The 22424-nt window shown below is 43.0% G+C and overlaps 2 protein-coding genes across 4 annotated transcripts in view; one reads left to right on the top strand and one right to left on the bottom strand.

The window, feature by feature from the left end:
- FANK1 (fibronectin type III and ankyrin repeat domains 1) overlaps positions 1-1629 on the top strand; it is a 116667-nt gene extending 115038 nt beyond the window's left edge. For 2 of the 3 annotated variants that reach the window (XM_036827794.1, XM_036827796.1), the window contains 4 exons: positions 399-542; positions 1065-1142; positions 1232-1276; positions 1386-1629. In XM_036827794.1, the coding sequence (XP_036683689.1) occupies positions 399-542; positions 1065-1142; positions 1232-1276; positions 1386-1451 (333 nt within the window). In that variant the 3' untranslated portion in view covers positions 1452-1629. Of the gene's footprint in view, positions 1-398; positions 543-912; positions 1045-1064; positions 1143-1231; positions 1277-1385 lie in introns of those variants that run through there. The other variant, XM_036827795.1, reaches the window with a different exon arrangement.
- Positions 1630-9192: 7563 nt separating this feature from the next.
- Positions 9193-22424, bottom strand: part of ADAM12 (ADAM metallopeptidase domain 12) — a 386617-nt gene continuing 373385 nt past the window's right edge. The window contains exons 22-23 of the mRNA XM_036827896.1: positions 13174-13292; positions 9193-9496 (exon numbers count right to left, since the gene is read on the bottom strand). Of these exons, the coding sequence (XP_036683791.1) occupies positions 9436-9496; positions 13174-13292 (180 nt within the window). The 3' untranslated portion in view covers positions 9193-9435. The remainder of the gene's footprint in view (positions 9497-13173; positions 13293-22424) is intronic.

Below are 22424 nucleotides of genomic sequence, written 5' to 3'. Positions count from 1 at the left end.
TTAAAAGTAAGCAGCAGACACTCTTTAAAAACCAGACGAGGAAAGTTAGGCACGAGAAAATAAGGCAGGGCTCACATGGGGCCAAGGAGAAGGCGATTATGTTTCATTTTTCTGTCCCATCTTTTTTTCCATTTGAACAAAATGTAAATGAAGATGCCAGTGGGTGGGGTGGGGCCTCCTGGGGCCTCTCAGCACCCTCTAAAGTGGTCCAAACACAGCTGCTCACTGTGTAAATGTGAATGAAATCAGCACAGTCCAATCAACTCTCACCAGGTCTAGAAAGACTGCTATCTAAATTGGGGGAATTTGGGCAAGTAGACATTTCTTTATAAGTTTCTGATGAGTGATTTTCAGGAAAAGAAAGTGGGCTAAGAGCCGCTCTCCCTGTGGCTCTCCAGGTGGACACCACGGACGCTGGCTCGGGGTGGACCCCGCTCATGAGAGTCTCCGCGGTCTCGGGGAACCAGAAGGTCGCCTCTCTGCTGATTGACGCAGGCGCGGATGTGAACATGAAAGACAAAGACGGGAAGACCCCTCTCATGGTACGCCTTGCTCCACACAGCAGCCTGGCTTGACAGGCGGAATTAAGGTCAGAGCGGCCCCTGTAGCAGAAATTCTTGCCAGTGCAGCCACATAAGAGCACGGGGTTTTGGTTGCCTGTGTATTCCCTATCGGCCTGTGAATTAAGATATGGCAATGTCACCATAGCATTCTTTTGGGGGTGGGTGGGTGGCGTCACTCTAGTATTTTTGTTGTCTTTTGACAACTTTCTTGAAGGATTACCAACCCCAGTCCCTGGGGCCATTTTAGGATAAAAACAAAGAAGTGCTATTCTCTGTCCTGGTTTGGCCTAGGACTTGTCAGGTCATCTTACATGGAGAAAAGCAGATTTCCTTTCCTCTTCCCTTGCAGTTGCCATCGCTGTGCAGCGGGGCACACGCACCCATCCTGCAAAGCCACAGCGGCCCCAGACAGCTCTGACTCGTGAGCGTGCTGCTGGTGGGCGTCCTGGACCTGTCCCACCAGGCACCCCCTTCCGCTCACCCCCGCTGTTTGTCTTCTAGGTGGCCGTGTTGAATAACCATGAAGAATTAGTCCAGTTACTTCTCGACAGAGGGGCAGACGCAAGTGTGAAAAATGAGGTGTGTAACTCCATCTCCATCTAAGGACTTTTCCTGGCGAGGAGGAGAGATCATAGATACAAAAGAATTTTTCTTGTTTTCTCTTTCAGTTTGGCAAAGGTGTCCTAGAAATGGCCAGAGTTTTTGACAGAAAGGTTGGGATGTTCTTTCTGCCCTTTGAGGCTCATTTTGCAGCACTTAAAAAAAAAGCAAAACAAAAAAACCCAAACCTTGGATTACATGCACCTGTTTTTGTTTATCTAGAATGTCGTCTCCTTATTAGAAGAAATGAAAAAAAAGCAAATGCCGAAGAAGTCATCTGTTCGCTGACCGCGGGGCACCTCTTACCTCCCTCCGAAAGCCAAGTGAAACGAAGCAAAACGGGACTTGAACTAGAGAGATGAAATTCTGCATCTTTGAGGGCTATACATTTGATTATTTAGTGAAGATTCACAGTACTTTTGTAACATACAACTGTTCTCACTTTGAAATACATCTTTTTACCTAAGTACGCGTGGCGGTGGTGTCATCATCGGGCGTCTGCAGAACGGGGATGTTTTCTTGTGCTCGGGCTTTTTGGAGTTAGACGTGAAGCAAAATATTTATGTCCCGGAGCTGCACAAACATACACGGGTCTTCCACTTCCCGCTCCTGCCCTCCAAGCTGTCCTCCGAGCCACTCCAGGACCCGGTGGAAATTCCTTCTCCCATGTGTTTTTAATTATGTCCTTCCTTCCCAACCTAAGGCCTTCCAGGCCGTGTGGTCAGGCTGGTGCTCCCTCCTGAGAGACGCTCCTCCTGAAAGCCCAGGAGGCCATGTGAAGAGTTTTCTGCTCAGCCGTTGGCCTCACATCAAAGCACAAGATACATATTTCAAGACTCTGATTCTGCTCCATTAGAGCAGTGCTTTTAGAACAGACCTGTCTGAGGACGTGTTTGCATACACTCAGGCCCTGACAGTGAAAGAGCCGGCCTGCTGGCCTGCTGACAACTTTGCCGAAGAGGAGTATATTATTACATCGAGTCCTCAGAGCAGAAAGGGTTTTGATACTGATCACTCAGTTCTAAGACAAGTAGGAATGAACAGGTCTGCTGGTTGGGAGCTCAGACACAAACGTGTTGGAGCTTTAATTTGGCAGACACACTTAGAAATCAGCAAAGAGGGGAGCGAGCCGACCGCATGCATTTCGCGTCTCCAGAGACAAGCTGGTTAACTTGACCCCAGGAGAAGACCAGCTACAGAGGTCTGCACGGGACTGGAATTGTCTCTGCAGGGAAAGAGCATTTAAAAGGTTATTAAAGTGCCAAAGCTCTGGGGGAAGGGCATAGAGAAAAAACACACCATCAGTTTTTTGTTGTTGGCAATTCTCAGCTCTATTCCATACAGCTTATAGACTGTCCACCTTAGGAACTGGATCTGTGGATCATACGCAGTCCTCTCCTTAGATATTTCACTAGCGTTTTACCGTTTGTACAAATGCTTATTCCTTTAGATTTGCTGGAATAGATTTAAAAAAATCTCTCTAAAAATCAGAGCATCGTCACGGCGTTCCAAGGCTCCTTTTCCCCCCACCATGATCAATGTTGACTTTCACCTCCACTTCATTCCTTGGTCTGTTGTGTATAATATTCATGACCTATGGGAAGAGGGCACACCCCTTCTTGTGGAGGTCAACCTTGGCCGTATAATGGGGCTGACTTTGGTCAATGAAACGTGAGTGGAAGTGGCTCCTGTCCCTCCGAGAGGAAGCTTTAAGAATCCCCAGGTCCCTCTTGCCTCTGCCACAAGACCAGCTGTGATTTGGATGGTGGCTACTCCATCAGCCCAGGGTCCTGAGACAAGAGCCAGAGCTCCCCCAGGATGGACATGACATGTGAGTGAGAAATAGCCCTTTCATGCCATAAGTCGCTGAAATTTAAGAGTGGCTTGTCATCGCAGTGTAACTTAGCCAAAAATGACTGCTTGTAAGGTCCTAGCTTGTATCTGTGAATTTAATTTTCCACTGAAGCACCTCTCAAGTCCTTTGGTTTCCAGTCTTATTTTATTCAGACTTTAAATTTTTATCTATCTAATTTTTATCTATCTACCTACCTTTCTTACCTATCTATCTATATTCGGACTTTTTAAAATTCAGGAATGGATGTTGAATTTTATCAAATGTCTTTTGTAGCATCTCTGGTTATCATAATATGGCCTATTTCCCTACAAGCTATTAATTTGCTGACTTGGATTACTAGATTTTTAAATATTGAACCATCCTTATACTCCTGAGATGATCTCATTGGGTTACAGTGGGTTGCTGAGTTCTATATGCTCAGGTGCTGTGTGTTTGCTTTTTAATATTTTTCCTTAATAAGATTAGATCGTGGTTTATCTTGTGTTTTGAATTTTCCCAAGGAAGCAACCCATGCTTTTATTAGCTTCATTTTTCCCAAGTACTTTATACTTTTTATTTCTGAATTGGAATTCCCTCTGGATTGGAATCTCTCGGGAAAGGGCATGAGCAATGGATTGTCACAAGTATCCCAGGTGAGTGCTTATAATTCAAGGAGTCTGAGAAACATGGCTGGAGAGTGTGTTAACACAAATGGTTTCATTTGCTATTTGCTAGATAATCTGCTATTCAGATTTGACTCAACAGTCATTGCATTTCTAGGGCATAGATTGTTTTTCTACTTTCAGTGCATTATTTTATATATATATATATAAAATCAATTGAGCTACATTATTAACTATGAGGTCTTCTATGTACTTATTTTTTGCCTGCTTGGTTTGTCATGGGTAGAGGGTGGTAAGAATAAGGACACCTGTTACCATTCTGTAAATCTATTTTTCTCGGTATTTACTGCAGTTCTTTATGAAATTAGATGCTAGTTAAAAAAAAATTTGTAATACATTCCCATTGCAATTAGATTTTTATTCTGGATATGCCTGATGTAAATGTTTCTAATCCTGCTTGCTTTCTTTTTGAATCTCTCTCTTCTATAAATAAGGTGAGTTTTAAAAATTTATTTGATAGGTTATGTATCACATCGTTCAAAGAAGTATTAGGTTCCCCCCCGCCCCACAGTGTGTGTGAAAAGGCATAAAGGCAACTTCTTCCATCCTTGTCCCATCACCTGACTGGCTCACGTGGACTGCAGCATGCATCCCCCGACCCTCCAGCTCACCATCCTTCTCAGATTCTTAGGCATCTATAAATGAATGCAAATATAGATACATGTTCACACTCCTATTTTTCTACATGAGAGTTCCCCTCCCCCCCATTTTGGTAACATGCTCAGTAATGAATGAGACTCATCTTTGTATTAACCTGTATACCATTTATTGGATATAATATGCGTAACATTGACTTTTTTCTATGGAAAAGCAGGTTGTATTACCTGTAGACCCCCAATATGAGAAATGTGTACAAAGGTAACAGACCGTAACATAAAAAGGTATGTGAAAAAAATTAGCAAACCAAAGCATGATAAATGGATGAAGCACTATAAAAATGAATGTACTGGTTTAGTAGCTGTAACTTTGTACTGTGCTGAATAGCCTGTAGCCAAGTTTTACAGAGTTATACTTATGTGCCACACACATTCAAACAGTGCACCTTCCTTAAAACCTCCCCACTTGACCTGATAGACGGTACAAGAGCGCAATGAACTCTGACGCTACTTGTTCTCCTTGGACTCTTAGAGGGTTTTCTCTTTCTAGTCTGATGTATTTTTTCTATCACTGTCCTTCTTACTTAAGTACTTGCTTATATAGGCCATGAACATAGACATCATTCCACTTCTTTGTAAAACTAAAATGATCACATGAGATTTATCCTTTTTTCTGGATTTACAGTGTGCTAAATTGAGAACTAAAAAATTATCTCATGGAAGGGGAATCACAGGGAGAATACAGGACATGTTTTTTGGAGATGATGTGGAAACATCAGGGTTGGTTACGGAGTACTGAGCCTGGAAGAGCCAAATCACCTTGAGGACTCCGTGGTGTGTTAAAGCTATGGCTATCACAATCCATTATTGAATATTATGACACTTTTATATGCAGTGTTTCTTCTCCTGATTTTTCTCATATAGAACAGGCTCTTAAGGGCTGGATTCTAAGCCACCCACTGCTGTCCCAAAAGTAAAGAGGGGGTTTTCTTTAAGAAAGGCAGGGAAACAGTTTATTCACGTGCAGGTAAATGGCTTCTGGAAGCATCACTGCACAGAAATGGTTCTCAGCCTGGGGCTCACGAATCTTTCTTAGCTTGTTGTTACTGGTGTGACTATCAGAGTTTTCAAATAGGTTTAAAAGAAAGAGATGTCAATGGGAACTGTAGAGTGCGTCAAGAGAATTTTGTAATTAGAGGTGAACTGATTTTCTATGGCCAACTCCCCCTTCTGATAGATAGATAGAAGTCTTTAGCATCCCTCCTGGGGGAGGGACGCTGCTGGAGTCCGGGCTGGCGGGGGAGCCGGCAGGGCTGCTCCAGGCTGCGGTGCTGGAGAAGGCTGGGCTTTGGGTGTCCGATGGGTGGACTTGTGGGGGAGCCACCACTCTGGCTGACCTGAAGTAGCTAAAAACGCAGAGATCTGTCAGAGATTGGAGAGGCCTCGGTGCTGGGTTGGGCCTGGGGAAGGAACTGGTGTCTGGGTGATAAGGAGTGGCCAAGGGACGTATTAGCCTAGGCTGCCTGTGTCCAGATGTGTTCGTGGCCTGCTCGTGAGTTGTGGGAAGGAGAAGAGATGACAGCTGCCAGCCAGCCATCGTGCGGGGGACCCACAGCCTGAGTCACCCCTGGGGGTCAGCATCGGCACCGGGAGACTTCTGGGTGTAACGTTTATCTGGGTTACTTGTGTTTGGTTGGGGTCAGTTTGCTAGCAGTGAGGAAGGATCTCCAGACGGAGTCTGCCCTGGGCTTCCTGCTCCCTGCACACCTCGCGGAGCCCTCCAGAGCAAACGTTTTAAATGAAATAAGCCTCATGCTGAAAGCCTGCGAGGGGTCAGGTTGCTGCCCAGGCATCGTGCCCTCTTGGGTGTCGGGGTCTCTATGGCTCAGAGTGCTTTGTAAACAGCAGTGGAGAGATGGCAGGGAGATGCTTGAGAATTCCCGCCGGGCCAGCACCAGGCTCTGTTTAGCACCATGGAGATCACAGGCTCCTAAGAATGGTCCGCCACAGAGCAGAGTTTGAGATGTTCTGCTCTTAGGGGTTACGCTGATGTGTCGTATTGATTTGCCGGAACGAGGGGCTCTGGTTTCAGACTAAGAATTCCTAATAAAGTTAAGAAGGCATAAAATTGTCCCCTTTGAGACTAGTCAGGAGTATTTATTCTCATGTAGTTTAATTTGTTGCTCTTGTGGTTTTTTGTGATGTCATCCCACATGTGTAAGCTGGAAAAATTCACACTGGGAAGTGTAATCTCTATGTGCATATTTTGACAATGGAAAATGTTATGTATTGTTTCTCTTGGTTGCTACACATCTGATTCCATGTGTCAGGAAAACAAACCGTTACACAAAATTTCAGGCGATAAACTTTTCAGTAGAATGCCTGGAAGGTTAGCCATCTACTTCCCAGTAAAGTGGGGTCATACAACCTACAACTCATAAGACGGAGGAAGGAAAGTGACTACCCTTAGGGCCTGCTCTGTGTCGAGGCATGCTGACTTTCTCAGCGAGGGCCTTCTAAGCCCCCATCAACTCTATTATTCATGCCTATACAATTAAAAAAATATTAAAAATAGACTGCCATTGAAATATAAGCGTTAACTTTTGTTTCTATCATCTATGAGGATATAAAAAGGGGGAGGAATAGCTTCCCCCCCCCCCCAAACAACCTGGCTATTGGTTACTTTCCTAAGTTATATTAAAATGAAAGTTATTGTTTAATATGCTTCATTTGATAAATATTGCATTTGGAAGTATTGTTCCTCTAATAATATTATCTGTGTATTGTAAGGGGATATTAGGTTTAACTATGTTCTTTTCCAGAAATAAATTGCATGGCTCTATAGAAGCACTTAGTACTATAGAGAGATAAGAATGTGTCATCAGCCGTGGCCCCTAAGTGGCCATTGATGATGAGATGTAAGATCACAGCATTAATCTCCTTTAATATCAAACTATTCCTGGTTCTCTGAAATAGAAGCATAGGAACTATAATTAAGGACAGACAAAAAAAAAAAAGTTCACATCCTCTTCCTTGCACTAGGAGAAGGGGCTACAATGCCAGATCCAAGGATTTGGGCATCTACAAAGACAATACCCACATAATGCACCATAAAAATTCTGTAAACTTTTCAACAGCATATGTTTTGGCCTTAGTATAGTTACCAAATATAATACCAGTTATAGTAATTCTGTATGTACTCATCAGCAGTAATAGTTTCTAACATGGCTTTATAGTTTTAAGAAATTAATAAATGTATAATGAACAGTTGCATGCTATAAGAGTTGGAATGTATTAGAGCCGAGTTCCCTTTTGTGTGTGTGTGTGAGACATGGATTTATTGAGTTTATCCATGATCGTGAATACTATGTTCCCTGGATACGGTGGGAACACGCGGAGAGTTAAATGCACTCTTGTTTCTGGAAGGCAAACCAAGATTCTTGGTACGTTTTGTCTTTCTGCTTCAAGGCATAGAAAAACCATTGAAATGACCCCAGATGAAGTCCCTGTCATAAAACAGAGTGGATTATGGAACTGCTGTCAATTGCCTTCTAATGTGAAAACCAGTCGCATATGACCCCACTAGAAGACAGACAGAGGCATAATGGCATTTTTACCTTGTCTGAGTCATTTTGTCATTTTCATGCCATCAGATACAAGCATCTTCAAGATCTCCTTTTGGAAATGGCTCCCCAGTCAGACCTCTAAAGGGTGGAGGCTGATGGGGCTGCTGCCCAAGACTGCACTTCGTGAATCCTGAGGATGAGGACTTTGTTTCCTTCGCCCATTTCTGTGATGCTCAACAGGTAAGTTGTAAGTGCTTAGGAAACAGATTCAGACTCTGTGCCAAAAACATCTTTCAAAGATTTCCTCAGCCAAGTTGGGAAAATAAGATGCCCCAAAGAGAACTTACTAGTAACTTAGGGTTCTTTGTCCAACATATACTAAAACAAGGATAGCAGACCATAACCTGTCCCAGTGAACACAGCGTTCCATTTGGTTGTAGTTTTTGCAAGCATAGGGATTCTGCCTAATTTTTAATAAGTTGAACCTTGCAGTAAAAAGGAGATTTTTATCTACAGAATTGAGTCACTAGATCTGGTTACTGGTTCACATCTGAAAATAGTTATACTCTGTGGAAAGCCTCATCTATCTGTCGGAACACAGAATCATTGTATTACAGTCAAGAACACAAGGTGGTAATTTGTTTAGCTCCAAACAGTACAGGGAGATGGAGGGTTGCAGTGCTTGGGCAGTAGCTGTCTTTGTAGAAACACACCACCTTTCCCTATCTAAATAAGGTGTGGATGCCAGCACTCCTTAAAGGGCAGCCAGGGAAAGAAGATCTTGGTGTTTCTATAAAGCAAACTTCTCTGCCTGCTCTCCAAATGCGCTCAGGGCTGGTGAGCTCAAGGTCAAGTTTCTGCCTGGCCTCGTGTTCCAGTCCCTATACTGGTGTGGCCACACCTTCAAATTCCTTTCCGCAACCCAGGTTCTCTCCAAAGCTTCCCGGCCAGAAGCCAGGTCCTTCCCTGTTAACCCTGGAGCTTCAAGGGATAATAACCCTGGTGGGCCAGCCTGTCAGCTGTGACAGGGCCCAGGTTATCCCTGCAAGCCAAGCGTAGGCTGGACCAGAAGCCAGGCTCTGGCCTGAGAGCAGGGCTTCCAGAAAATCACTCGAGGTCCTACCTGGGGTCTCTTGAGCTGTGTCTGGTACCATAACCATAGCCATGGGTAGCTGGGGAACTGCTGTCCAATAAAGCCTCCTTCAAAAAGTAAACATCCTGTCCAGAATCCCAGAAAGCATGATATTTCAAGTTCACTAAACTATTAAAAGCACAAAAAGCCTTCCTTCCATGGAAAACTCAGTGATGGTTTAAAAACAAACAAAAAAAAACACGCCCACTACAGCGCACTGCGCTGTAGCAAGCATTCTGCATAAATTAATAATTTACAAGTACCTGAGCAAGTAAAAGTATACAGAGCACCATAGCACAGCACAGCACCGACGGCAGTAGCTCAAAGTTCTTCAAATCATGGTGTTTGAAACATTAAAAAAAATTCTAAAAGTTGGTACAAAAAATAACTCCAACTGGAGTTGAGAGATAGATAGTGCAAACTTCTGTCTTCATTGTTGAACGACGGTGTTGGCTTGCTTCTCACTTTGCATAGGCGATGTGGGTGGCTCTGGGCACTTGATGGGGCTGTTTGGAAGCAGGTCTGCAGGAAGAGCAACCAGAGAGGAGAAAACAAAACTGTAGTTAGAGGAGGCCCTGCCAGCGATTTCTGCAGACACAGACGCCTGGGTTGGAGATGCCTTTTCTTGCACTGTGATGTCCTTCCAGGATCAGACCCCCCACCCCCTGCCCTGGGGGCTGGAGACCCCTCTTGCTTTCAGCAGGAATTGCAGGTCCCAGAAGGGATCACGCTGAGAGCTGCAGCATCTTCAGCCATTTATGACCCTTTCCAAAGCTACTGCTCCCGTCCGTCCACGGGAGAAGAGTGCCATTCAACAGAAAAATGGTGCAAGCCACAAAGGTGAGCCTCACGTGTAACTTTAAATTTTGTAGCAGTCTTAAGTAAAAATAGATAAAACTAACTTTAGTCATATGTTTCACTTAACCCACTCTATCCAGAGTAATAGTATTTCAATGTGTCACCAACATACAGATGAATGGGATAGTTGACATGTTGGGGTACTGACTCCTCAAAATCCAGTGTGGGGAATTTCCTGGTGGTCCAGTGGTTAGGACTCCGTCCTTCCACTACAGGGGGCACGGGGTCGATCCCTGGTTGGGGAACTTCAATCCCTGGTTGGGGAACTAAGATCCCGCACGCTGCGAGGTGTGGCCAATAAAAAAAAAAAAATCCAGCGTGTATTTGCATTGCCAGCATATCTTATCTTCCACCAGCCACAGTGTGCCCAGCAGCTACTGTATTAGTGCAGCTCCAGAGCGCAAAGCTGGGCCTGTGGGATCCCTTGGAAACGAACATACAGAGGATTCTCCTTCCAGGAGGAGACCAAAACCAGCTCGCACTGATGTCAGCAACTGGCCACTGCTTGAGGTCATTTAAAAAGAGAGCCTTCCCCAGAGGATCTAAACAGACATTTCTCCAAAGAAGACACACAGATGGCCAAAAAGCACATGACAAGATGTTCAACATCACTAATTATCAGAGAAATGTAAATCAAAACTACAATGAGGTATCACCTCACACTGGTCAGAATGGCCATCACCAAAAAAATCTACAAACAAATGCCGGAGAGGGTGTGGAGAGAAGGGAACCCTCCTACACTGTTGGTAGGAGTGTAAATTGGTGCAGCCACTATGGAGAACAGTATGGAGGTTCCTTAAAAAACTAAAAACAGAGTTGCCATATGATCTAGCAATCCCACTCCTGGTCATATATCTATCTGGAGAAAACCATAATTCGAAAAGATACATGCACCCCAATGTTCATTGCAGCACTATTCACAACAGCCAAGACATGGAAGCATCCTACATGTCCGTCGACACAGGAATGGATAAAGACGATGTGGTATATACACAATGGAATACTACTCAGCCATAAAAAAGCATGAAATAATGCCATTTGCAGCCACATGGATGGACCTACAGATTATCATACTAAGCGAAGTAAGCCAAAGACAAATATCATCTGATGTCACTTATGTGTGGCATCTAAAATATGGCACAAATGAACTTATCTACAAAACCAAAAAGACTCACAGAGAACAGACTTGTGGTTTCCAAGGGGGAGGGAGGGGGAGTTTGGGGTTAGCAGATACAAACTATTATATGTAGAATGGATAAACAAACAACAAGGTCCTACTGTATAGCACAGGGAACTATATTCAATATCCTATGATAAACCACAATGGAAAGAATATATGTATAACTGAATCATTTTGCTGTACAGCAGAAATTAACATTGTAAATCAACTATACTTAAATAAAATAAAAAAGAGAGGCCCTTCCCCTGTTCATGTCCATGTAAAGTGGTGTTTTTTCCTTTTGAACAAGAAAAGTAACTTCAAGATCAGTGTACAAACCACAGTGAAATAATTAGGATGCTCTGCAGTTTTTCTGTACTTATGTAGTCGGGAATTAAACCACTGTCCTGATCCTTTGACCGGCTTTATCTGAGATATATTAGGCAGCTATCTCTTTCGTGGGCCAAACATTTTTCCTAAGAGCTGTAATGAAATCACGAGTGTGTGCGTTTCCCTTCAGAGATGCGGAATTATTACTGAACCCAGGGCCTGGCCAACACCTACCTTTGGTTCTTTGGAGCTCACAAAGCAAGCTGCCTGCGAAGGGGGTATATGTTTTGGGTGAGGGTTTAACCCATCTGTGTGCTGGTAAATGTTTAACTACCCACCACAGGGGGGAAGGAGGAGGACCTGATCTATAGCGTTTGCTGACTTCCATGGTATAAATACTCATGCTCCCAACATGATGTGGCTGAATATGGAAGAGATGTGCAGTGGCCACCATGGCATGGCATTTTCATCACATAGGAATGACAGATACAGTAATCTCAAGAATGTGGGTTGCGAGAACTACCATATGACCCAGCAATCCCACTACTGGGCATATACCCTGAGAAAACCATAATTCAAAAAGAGTCATGTACCACAATGTTCATTGCAGCTCTATTTACAATAGCCAGGACATGGAAGCAACCTAAGTGTCCATCAACTGATGAATGGATAAAGAAGATGTGGCACATATGTACAATGGAGTATTACTTAGCCATAAAAAGAAACGAAATGGAGTTATTTGTAGTGAGGTGGATGGACCTAGAGTCTGTCCTACAGAGTGAAGTAAGTCAGAAAGAGAAAAACAAATACTGTATGGCTAACACATATATATGGAATCTAAGGAAAAAAAATAAAATGGTTCTGGAGAACGTAGGGGCAGGACAGGAATAAAGACACAGACGTAGACAATGGACTTGAGGACACGGGGAGGGGGAAGCTGGGACGAAGTGAGAGAGTGGCATGGACATATACACACTACCAAATGTAAATAGATAGCTAATGGGAAGCAGCCGCATAGCACAGGGAGATCAGCTCCGTGCTTTGTGACCACCTAGAGGGGTGGGATAGGGAGGGTGGGAGGGAGACGCAAGACGGAGGGGATATGGGGATATATGTATACGTATAGCTAAGTTACTTTGTGATACAGCAGAAACTAATAGTTCTCGCAAAGCAGTGTGGGCTGGCTCCAGCACACCACTGGGTTAAACCTCCCTGCCCAAGTCCAGATTCAGGGCTGTGCCTTCCTCATCCCCTGGGGGAGGGCGTAGGAGATGACCACAGCTGCAGCTCAGTCTTCAAAGGTGATTCCTTTTGCCGGCTGAGGCGGAAGCTCCCACTTACCCCCGCCCAGCAGCTTCTTTAGCCTGACTTCTTACATTCCCCCTTATTTCATCCATGACCCTCCCACCTCACCTCGTTTCTCGGGATCCCAGGGCTTGGGCAGAGGCCATCAGGGTCCACGTGGGATTTCTGAAGGTAGGTGTCCAGCCTTCATAATATCGCACCACTTGCTGGTTTTCTCTCCTTTGGGGGGCATGGCCCAGCCCAGATCAACAGCCACAGCTTTGAGGGAGCTGTTCTACTTGATCTTGAGTCGACCTCATGGGTAGGCTGGGATCATTGCTACGAGTGACACGTGATGCCTACAATTATAGCTCCCTGCTGCTTCCTGCTTATTCTTTACATCCGCCCTCAGGTCCGTTTTATATTGTTCCCAGGGGTGGGGAGTGCAGGACGCACAGCCGCCACCGCCACCCCCACGTCCTCCTGTGGCTTGAGAAGCACGGCTCGGTGCAGCTGCGCCCACATAGTTTTGGGGAGAAAACGAGGGACATGGGTGCATCACACCAACCTGATGGGCGCCAGGCGGAGCCCAGACTCCTGCTGTCCCAGGGTCCTGGCAAGCCGGGTTGTCCTGTTCAAAGGATCTGCAGGCAGAGGCTTCTGAGGAGGGTTTGGCTTACGAGTTCCCTGCAATAAACCACAGGATTATGTCTGATCGCCATCTCCGTGAACTCGGACGAGACACTGACCTCAGGAGCTGTTAGAGTCCCCTGGAGAGTGGGGTAGGGAGAGGAGAGTGGTTAAGTTGCTACACAGCCCAAGTTTCATTTACTGTAAACTTTCTGAATACGATCCTCTAACCATACAGGTGTGGTGGTGGTGCGTGCACGCGCGCGCGTGTGTGAGGGTGGGTGACCTGTGTTAAAGATTTAACCAGAGCATCATTTAGTCACTCAAATTTGGGTCTTCAGCTGCCATGCTGTTCCCAGGCCTTGGAAGTATAGTTGATGCTGGTGTTTCTGGGCCAGTGTTACCCAGGGGATGTAAACTTTCCTGTGCTTGTAGGCTTCTTTTCAATTTATAAAGGCCTAACATGAGAAGTTGGTGAAAATCTTTTCAAAGAACACATTCATTGCTTCAAATTTGCCAGAATCCCGTAACAGAACTTGTTCAGCTGTGGGCGAACCAGACAATGAAGGTGACCATCCTACACCCATCAGTGTGGGGTCAGTAACATCCCTCCATGAAATACACAAAGGTTCTGCTACCAAAATATTTTCTAATAATCCGTTCAGAGAGTCACAAACTGGCTTGGAAAATGACACCCAGAAGGAAAACCCAAGATACAGTGGTTCGAGGGACAGATATTGTTCTGTAAGGAAGCTGATGGGGGCGGTGCTGTATTGGCCAGAGGCCAGTGAGGGAGTTGGCAGTAGAAGGTGGGCAGAGCATGAACTTGGAGTATCTGCTCTGGGTTTTGTACAAATACCAATACTCTGGGACTCGTGCAAGTCACCTGACTTCTCTGAACCTCAACTTCTCTGTCTGTAAAGTGGGAGAAAACAAGACCCATCTCATAGCACTGTTATGAGGACTAAATAAAATAATGTATGGGAAGCTCCCAGAATATAGATAACAATGATTAAAAGTCACTTGTGGGACTTCCCTGGTGGCACAGTGGTTAAGGCTCCACGCTCCCAATGCAGGAGGCCCGGGTTTGATCCCTGGTGGGGCGACTAGATCCCACATGTGTGCTGCAACTAAGAGCTCGCATGCCACAACTAAGGAGCACACCTGCTGCAACTAAGACCCGGCACAACTCCCCCCCCCACCCCAGTAAAAGGCACTTGTGTTCCTGGGGTCCCTTCCTTGGCTACTGTGAGAGTGGGGCTCACTGGAGCCAGGCTGGAAAGTCAGTGAGTGTTGATAACACTCTCTTTTGGGCCCAGGGTGAACATAGGCATCAAGGCACCACCTGTGCTGGTCCTTGGAGCATAGAAGCACTCACACATGTACAGAAAGTCTGTAGGAAATGGTGCTAGAAACTCAAGGAAGACAGGACATCCTAATAAACAGATGACCTCATCCACTGTCATGGAACTCAGTATTCCATACATCCAGAATACTAAAGATGATTTAAACACATACGAGTTGAATTTCTCATAGTACTCATCCCACTAAAATTATATCTCCGCAGCAATCGGAGCTCAGTTAAAAGAAGGCGACAATATAGTCACAATTTAACGTAGCTTTGTAAAGCAAAGGAAGCTACCACAGGAGTCTGTCAACCACAGCTGTACGGAAAATACAGCAACTTGAAACAGTGGGGAAACTGGGATGGGAAAGAGCCACCGAACAAGGAACAGACTTAAAAGTGCCATTTCTACATCAGCTCTCATTAATGGAAATATTAACAGCCTGTTGAATGTAAAACAGAACACAACCTTCACTAGAAATACAGACCATACAATAAGCACAAGCACCGAAGTCAGGACGTTTGTATATCCAACCACAGGCTCTGCGCTTACAAGCTCTGAGAGCACACAAGTTATTTAACTTCTTTAAGTTGCAGAGAGGAGATGATGTGAGGGTTCAGGGAGAGATTATCTATTAATCTCTTAGCATAGAGCCTGGCACACAGCGACCAATAAGTGTTAGCTGCTACTGCTTCACAACTACTATTATTGAAGGAGTAAATTTAACCATCTAAAAGCACCATAATCCTCCCAACAAACACTGGGTGATAAACCATGGCACTAAATCAAGCTCCATTTCCTGTAAAGTGGTAGAAAACAATGAGCACGCTAATATGTGCAACGTAAAAATGAATGCATGCACCCACATTTGAGGATTAAATAATTCATTACTAAATGACACTAGTTTTGCCTCTAAGTATGAATAAATATCTAGTCTTGGTAGTAAAGACAATGGCAGGTTTTTATTACACTACTGGAGAAAAAGGGAGATGTATGTTACAGCGTATCACAATATATTTGGATTTATCATGGACGCTTAGGAGATAGGTTGGCCATTCATTCTGGTTTTGCCTGGGACATTCCCAATTTACGGCTGTGTTTAATTTATTAATCATAGTCTTTCTCATGTGCCCTGGTTTAGAGGACAAATTATATGGTCACAATAGTGATAAAAGCCCAAACAGTTAAGATATTGATTGAAAGTTCTGATTCAAACCTGGGCTCAGCAGAGGCACCAATTCCCCTCCCTCCTGCCGTGCCCATGACATGGTTTTGATGGAAACATGAAACAGGTAGCTGCCTAGGTAAGATGCTAGCTTCCCACCAGGCCCAACTGGGACAAACTGGCATCATGGAACAGCAGGGTTAGTCAAAGGTGATGTATCCTCCCTCCTCAGGGATCAGGCATGGAGCCCATGAAATATTTGGGTAGAAGCACCAGCTGCATGTGCCTTGACCTTGCAGAAAAGGGTGGGGCTTCCACACTCCCTTTTAGGCATTGCTCTTCAAGCTGCCTTTGCAAAACCTGAACCTGGGCTTTCCCAATGACATCCAATCCAGCCTGGCCACAAAGAGCCATGGGAATGGAGCTGAGGAATGACTCCAGGCCAAGTTGCTCACACTCAATAAACATTTCTTTAGATTGATTTTCATTTTAAACAAGGAAATGAGTTCAGACCCCCATTTCTCTTCCCTCTCAACTTCTAGGTACCAGAGAAAAATCGAGATCTGTTATTACATAGAGTTGTCTCATTTCTCCATTTTCTGCTCATGTTTTAGCAATAGCCACATATTTAAAATATTATAGTGGGATGAGAACAAATTTTTAGATCCAAATATAGCCCCTTGCTTTGATCATCACAGAGAATTCTCAGCTGTTATCTCTTGCATGATCAGCAAGAATAAGTGCATCCTGCTTATCCAGAGGGATCTCCCCAGGAAGACTGGGTGTTATCACAGGAAAACGCCAGAGATGCCACAGAGATCCCTGGTGAGCTCGTGCAGGGCCGGGGGGGGCAGCATAAACATTGCTCACCATCTGGCCCATCCCTGGCCCTGTAGAAATAGACACTTCACAATAACACCAAGGACAACTGGTTCTCTGGGAAATGCCTCAACTTCTTTTTACTCTTTATTCAGAAAAAGCAGGGGTCCCTTAAAGAGCACTTTTACACCTAGCTGGAAGATGTCCCTGGTCCCTTCTTTCTGAAATCACCTGAAAACAGTAAAGAAAATGCACAAGAAGGAGCAAAACTCCACCTCTGAGAAAAAAGTATAGCCCCACATGAATATATGAGAAAAGGATGCAAAGTGTCCAGCAGGCTGGGCTGAGGAGAGACCACGGAAGGGACACCTGCGTGGCCAACCTGGTGAAATGCAGAGGGGGAGACATTCACCTTGCCTGCCAGGGATAAGAGTAGAGAGTGAGCAGATGATGTGTGTCAGGGCTGAAGGAGCAGCAGATGAGCCCAACCATCTGTGCACACCTGGAGCAGGGGAGGGGACCTGGCAGGGTCTCTGCTGAAATCAGGGGAGGCCAAACCACCACCATCCCTCAAAGCCCGCTGTCCCATGGTCCCCCATGAGGTGGGCAATTTGGAGGTGGCCCTGAGCTCTGACCTGGCCTTTCCCACAACTGTCCTGCAACTGGTCGTTTTTTCCAGGAAGACCTTGCTTCGTTTAAAGAGGAATTTAGATACATTAATCAAAACTACTGAAAGAAGGAAGGAAGGAACCATGATAAACAAAAGGCAAACTAAGAAGCCACTGGCGAAAATGTATACATAAGGACATGAAAAAGGAGCTGGCAAAAGTCAAGTGAAAAGGGAAAGGAAAAAAATAAAGCAACAATGCAAACCAAGGACCAAGACAGTACTGAACACAGTCAGGGCTGTGGGGACCAGCTTGAGGGAAATGAGGAGGAGTTCAATGGTAAATGACAAAGACCACAGACAAAGGTGATACAACATATACATAAATGGTGTCACTTAAGGGATCTGAAGAAATAGTAAAGAGAGAAAAGATACCCAGATTTATTTTGTAAAAACTTTTCTGAAAGAGTCAAGTCTATGGATTGAAAGTATACACTGTTTCCCTGGGTGAAATGAATCAGACTCATCAGAATTAAGACATAATTAATAGGATACAGAATCATGTCACTTACAAGGAAAAAAGAAATAAGCCAGCTTCTGATATAGAGGAAGCATGCATCTAAGAGTTTCAGGGAAAGAAAGTGTGATCCATTAACTTTATGCCTAAACTATCATTGAAAAAATAAAGCAACAGCCAAGTGTCTTTGAACATACAAAATTCGGGGAATATACTTCCTAAGAGCTCTTCTGGAAGGAATTCTGGAAGTCCGATAGAATGAACTTCAGCCAGCCAGGAAAAGAATGGCTCAGTGGCAAGGAGATTAAGCACTAAATCCCTTCAATGTAGACCTAAGGGTAACAAAATTGTGGGAATTATGGCTACAAAACAGAAAGTAAATGTTATTAGCCATAATAATATAGACATTCTAGAACTAACCAAAGTTGGGAGGTGGATCATCCATTTCCAGATATATGGCAGGCTGAGTTATTTTGACCTGCCTTCTCTCTAAAATTGTTGGATAAAATGTATTTAATAGAAGAAATGGACAAATTCTTAGTAAGGTACAATCTCCCAAGACTGAATCAGGAGAAACAGAAAGTATGAACAGACCAATCACAAGTACTGAAATTGAAACTGTGATTAAAAAACTTCCAAAAAAACAAAAATCCAGGACCAGATGGCTTCACAGGCGAATTCTATCAAACACTGAAGAAGAGTTAACACCTATCCTTCTGAAACTCTTCCAAAAAATTGCAGAGGAAGGAACACTTCCAAACTCATTCTATGAGGCCACCAGCACCCTGATACCAAAACCAGACAAAGATACCACAAAAAAAGAAAATTACAGACCAATATCACTGATGAACATAGACTCAAAAATCCTCAACAAGATACTAGCAAACTGAATCCAACAACACATTAAAAGGATCGTACACCATGATCAAGTGGCATTTATCCCAGGGATGCAAGGATTTTTCAATATCCACAAATCAATGATACACTATGTCAACAAACTGAAGAATAAAAACCATGTGATCATCTTGATAGATGCAGAAAAAACTTTTGACAAAATTCAACACCGATTTATGATAAAAACTCTCCAGAAAGTGGATGTAGAGGGAACCTACCTCAACATAATAAAGGTCATATATGACAAACCTACAGCTAGCATAATACTCAATGGGGGAAAGCTGAAAGCATTTCCTATAAGATCAGGAACAAGACAAGGATGTCCACTCTCACCACTTTTATTCAACATAGTTTTAGAAGTCCTGGCCATGGCAATCAGAGATGAAAAAGAAATAAAAGGAATCCAAATTGGCAAAGAAGAAGTAAAACTGTCACTGTTTGCAGATGACATGATACTATACATAGAAGATCCTAAAGATGCTACCAGAAAACTACTAGAGCTCATCAATGAATTAGGTAAAGTTGCAGGATACAAAATTAATACACAGAAGTCTGCTGCATTTCTATACACTAACAGTAAAAGATCAGAAAGAGAAATTAAAGAAACAATCCCATTTACCATCACATCAAAAAGAGTAAAATACCTAGGAATAAACCTACCTAAGGAGGCAACTACTCCAAAAACTATGATGCTGATGAGAGAAATCTTAGATGACACAAACAGATGGAAAGATATACCATGTTCTTGGATTGGAAGCGTCAATATTGCCAAAATGACTATACTACCCAAGGCAATCTACAGATTCAATGCAATCCCTATCAAATTACCAATGGCATTTTTCACAGAACTAGAACAAAAAATTTTAAATTTGTATGGAGACACAAAAGACCCTGTACAGCCAAAGCAATCTTGAGAAAGAAAAACAGAGCTGGAGGAATCAGGTTCCCTGACTTCAGACTATACTACAAAGTTATAGTCATCAAAACAGTATGGTACTGGCACAAAACAGACATATAGATCAACGGAACAGGATAAAAAAAGTCCAGAAAGAAACACACGCACATATGGTCAATTAATCTATGACACAGGGGGCAAGACTATACAATGGAGAAAAGGTAGTCTCTTCAGTAAATGGTGCTGGGAAAACTGGACAGCTACATGTAAAAAAATGAAATTAAAACATTCTCTAACAGCATAAACAAAAATAAACTCAAAATGGATTAAAGACCTAAATGTAAGACTGGATAGGCAGAACACACTTTGACATAAATTGCAGCAAGATCTTTTGTGATCCTTCTCCTAGAGTGATGGAAATAAAAACAAAAATAAACAAATGGGACCTAATTAAACTCAAAAGCTTTTGTACAGCAAAGGAAACCATAAAGAGAATGAGAAGACAACCCACAGAGTGGGAGGAAATATTTTCAAATGATGTGACCGACAAGGGATTAATCTCCAAAATTTACAAACAGCTCATGCGGCTCAATATCAAAAAAACAAACGACCCAATCAAAAAATGGGCAGAAGACCTAAACAGACATTTCTTCAAAGAAGATATACAGATGGCCAAGAGGCACATGAAAAGATGCTCAACATTACTAATTATTAGAGAAATGCAGATCAAAACTACAATGAGATATCACCTCACACCAGTCAGAATGGCCATCATCAAAAAGTCTACAGACAATAAATGCTGGAGAGGGTGTGTAGAGCAAGGGAACCCTCTTACACTGTTGGTGGGAATGTAAATTGGTACAGCCACTATGGAGAACAGTGGGGAGATTCCTTAAAATACTAAAAATAGAGCTCCCATATGATCCAGCAACCCTACTCCAGGGCATATATCCCGAGAAAACCATGGTTCAAAAGGATACATGCACCCCAATGTTCATTGCAGTGCTGTTTACAATAGCCAAGACATGGAAGCAACCTAAATGTCCATCGACAGATGAATGGATAAAGTTGTGGTACATATTTAAGATGGAATATTACTCAGCCATTAAAAAGAATGAAATTTGCAGCAACATGGATGGAACTGGGGACTATCATACTGAAGGAAGTCAGACAGAGAAAGACAAAAACCATATGATATCGCTTATATGCAGAATTTTAAAAAATTATATAAATGAACTTATTACAAAACAGAAACAGATTCACAGGCTTAGGGAACGAACTTACGGTTACCAGGGGTAAGGGTGGGTGGAGGAGGGATAGATTGGGAGGTTGGGATTGACATATACACACTACTATATATAAAATAGATAACCAACAAGGACCTACTGTATAGCACAAGGAACTCTGTTCAATATTCTGTAATAACCTTAATGGGAAAAGAACTTGAAAAAGAGTAGATACATGTATATACATGTATAACTGAATCACTTTGCTGTACACCTGAAACTAACACAACATTGTTAATCAACTTTACTCCAACATAAAATAAAAAATTTAAAAAATAAAAATAACACTAATAACTCATTACATGTTAACATAAATAACATTTCTTAATGAAAAACTATAGTTTTTGATATAAAAATAAATTCAGTGAGAAAAAAAAATTAAAATGTTTCTTAAAAGCATCAAAGAGCTACAAGATAGTAAGATGTTATCAGGCCAACAACTAAGTGAAAGGAGAAGCCCAGAGGGGTAAGTAGTACACTGAAACTATAGGCATTTGCCAAATTAGGGAAACCTGGGTTTTGGTTTTGATACCCTTTTAAGGTGAGGGATGCAGGAGTCGAAGGTCAGCACCAGCCTCAGTTCAGTAGGGCACCATTCTCTTCCTGACCTCTCCCTGATAAAGCTGGGCCCTGCAAAGGACTGTACCTCAGGGTAAGAATATTCTAGAAGTAAACACATACTACTGTCCATCCCTAGCAGACACAAGGAGAGTTCTCTTGGTTCTGGGCAGACCAACCTATAACCACAAATTGCCCCTGAGGACCTGAAGCTGACATCACATCATGTGGGTGGCTCATAAGCCCTGAGCCATTTCAAGGGGCCTCAAGCTGGTGCTGCCCTGGGCACCTGACAGAGGCAAATTACACCCTCTCTGGAGGAACGGACTTCATCCTAGACCTGAACGAGCTCCCAGAGAATTTTCCAGAAAAGTAAGTAGCTCACAGTAAATGACCAAGCACCCAAAGAAGCAAGGAATCATGAGAGAGAGAGAGAGACAGAGAGAGAGAGAGAGAGAGAGCAATAAAAAAATTCAGCAGTAACACACCCAAAGAGTTTAGATTTGGGAATTATTGGAACAAATTTTCCTACTGTATTTAAAATAAAAGACTAGCCTCATGCCTGAATAAGAACCAAAGAGAACGTCCAGAAACAAAAAGTAAAACACAGCTGAGTTTAAGTACACATTTTGTTATGCTTAGTTTCATACCATTTATATAAACTGAAAAACACAAAATACTATATATTTTCACAGATACCTATTTACCTAAAAATATTTGAAAAGTGCTATAGAAAATCAACACCAAACTTAGGACAGAGATTATACCTGGAGGGGGGCTGAGGTAGTCTATATTGTTTAATTTTTCCTTTTTTTTAAAAAAGAAATGTATGCATATTATATATCTGAAATTTAAATAGGTGTATACATAGAAAAACAGGTAACAATGGTTATTTCTATGTAGTATAAATATGGGTGAATTTTAGATCATTTTTACTTTTACATATTTTAAATACAGGTATTCCCCAATTTTTGAAAGTTTGCTTTACCTCACTTTTACAAAAGACCTATATTAGTACCTGTTTTCACTTAACTGAAAGAAATCCAAAGAGGATCTTTGCTTTTACAAAAACAGGCAAAAAGCAAAAAAAAGCTTTCAGCGT

This window comes from Balaenoptera musculus, chromosome 16, assembly GCF_009873245.2.
Source record: "Balaenoptera musculus isolate JJ_BM4_2016_0621 chromosome 16, mBalMus1.pri.v3, whole genome shotgun sequence".
Lineage (NCBI taxonomy): Eukaryota > Metazoa > Chordata > Mammalia > Artiodactyla > Balaenopteridae > Balaenoptera > Balaenoptera musculus.
The sequence above is the reverse complement of the archived record's forward strand: the minus strand, read 5'-3'. Positions and strand labels throughout refer to the sequence as shown.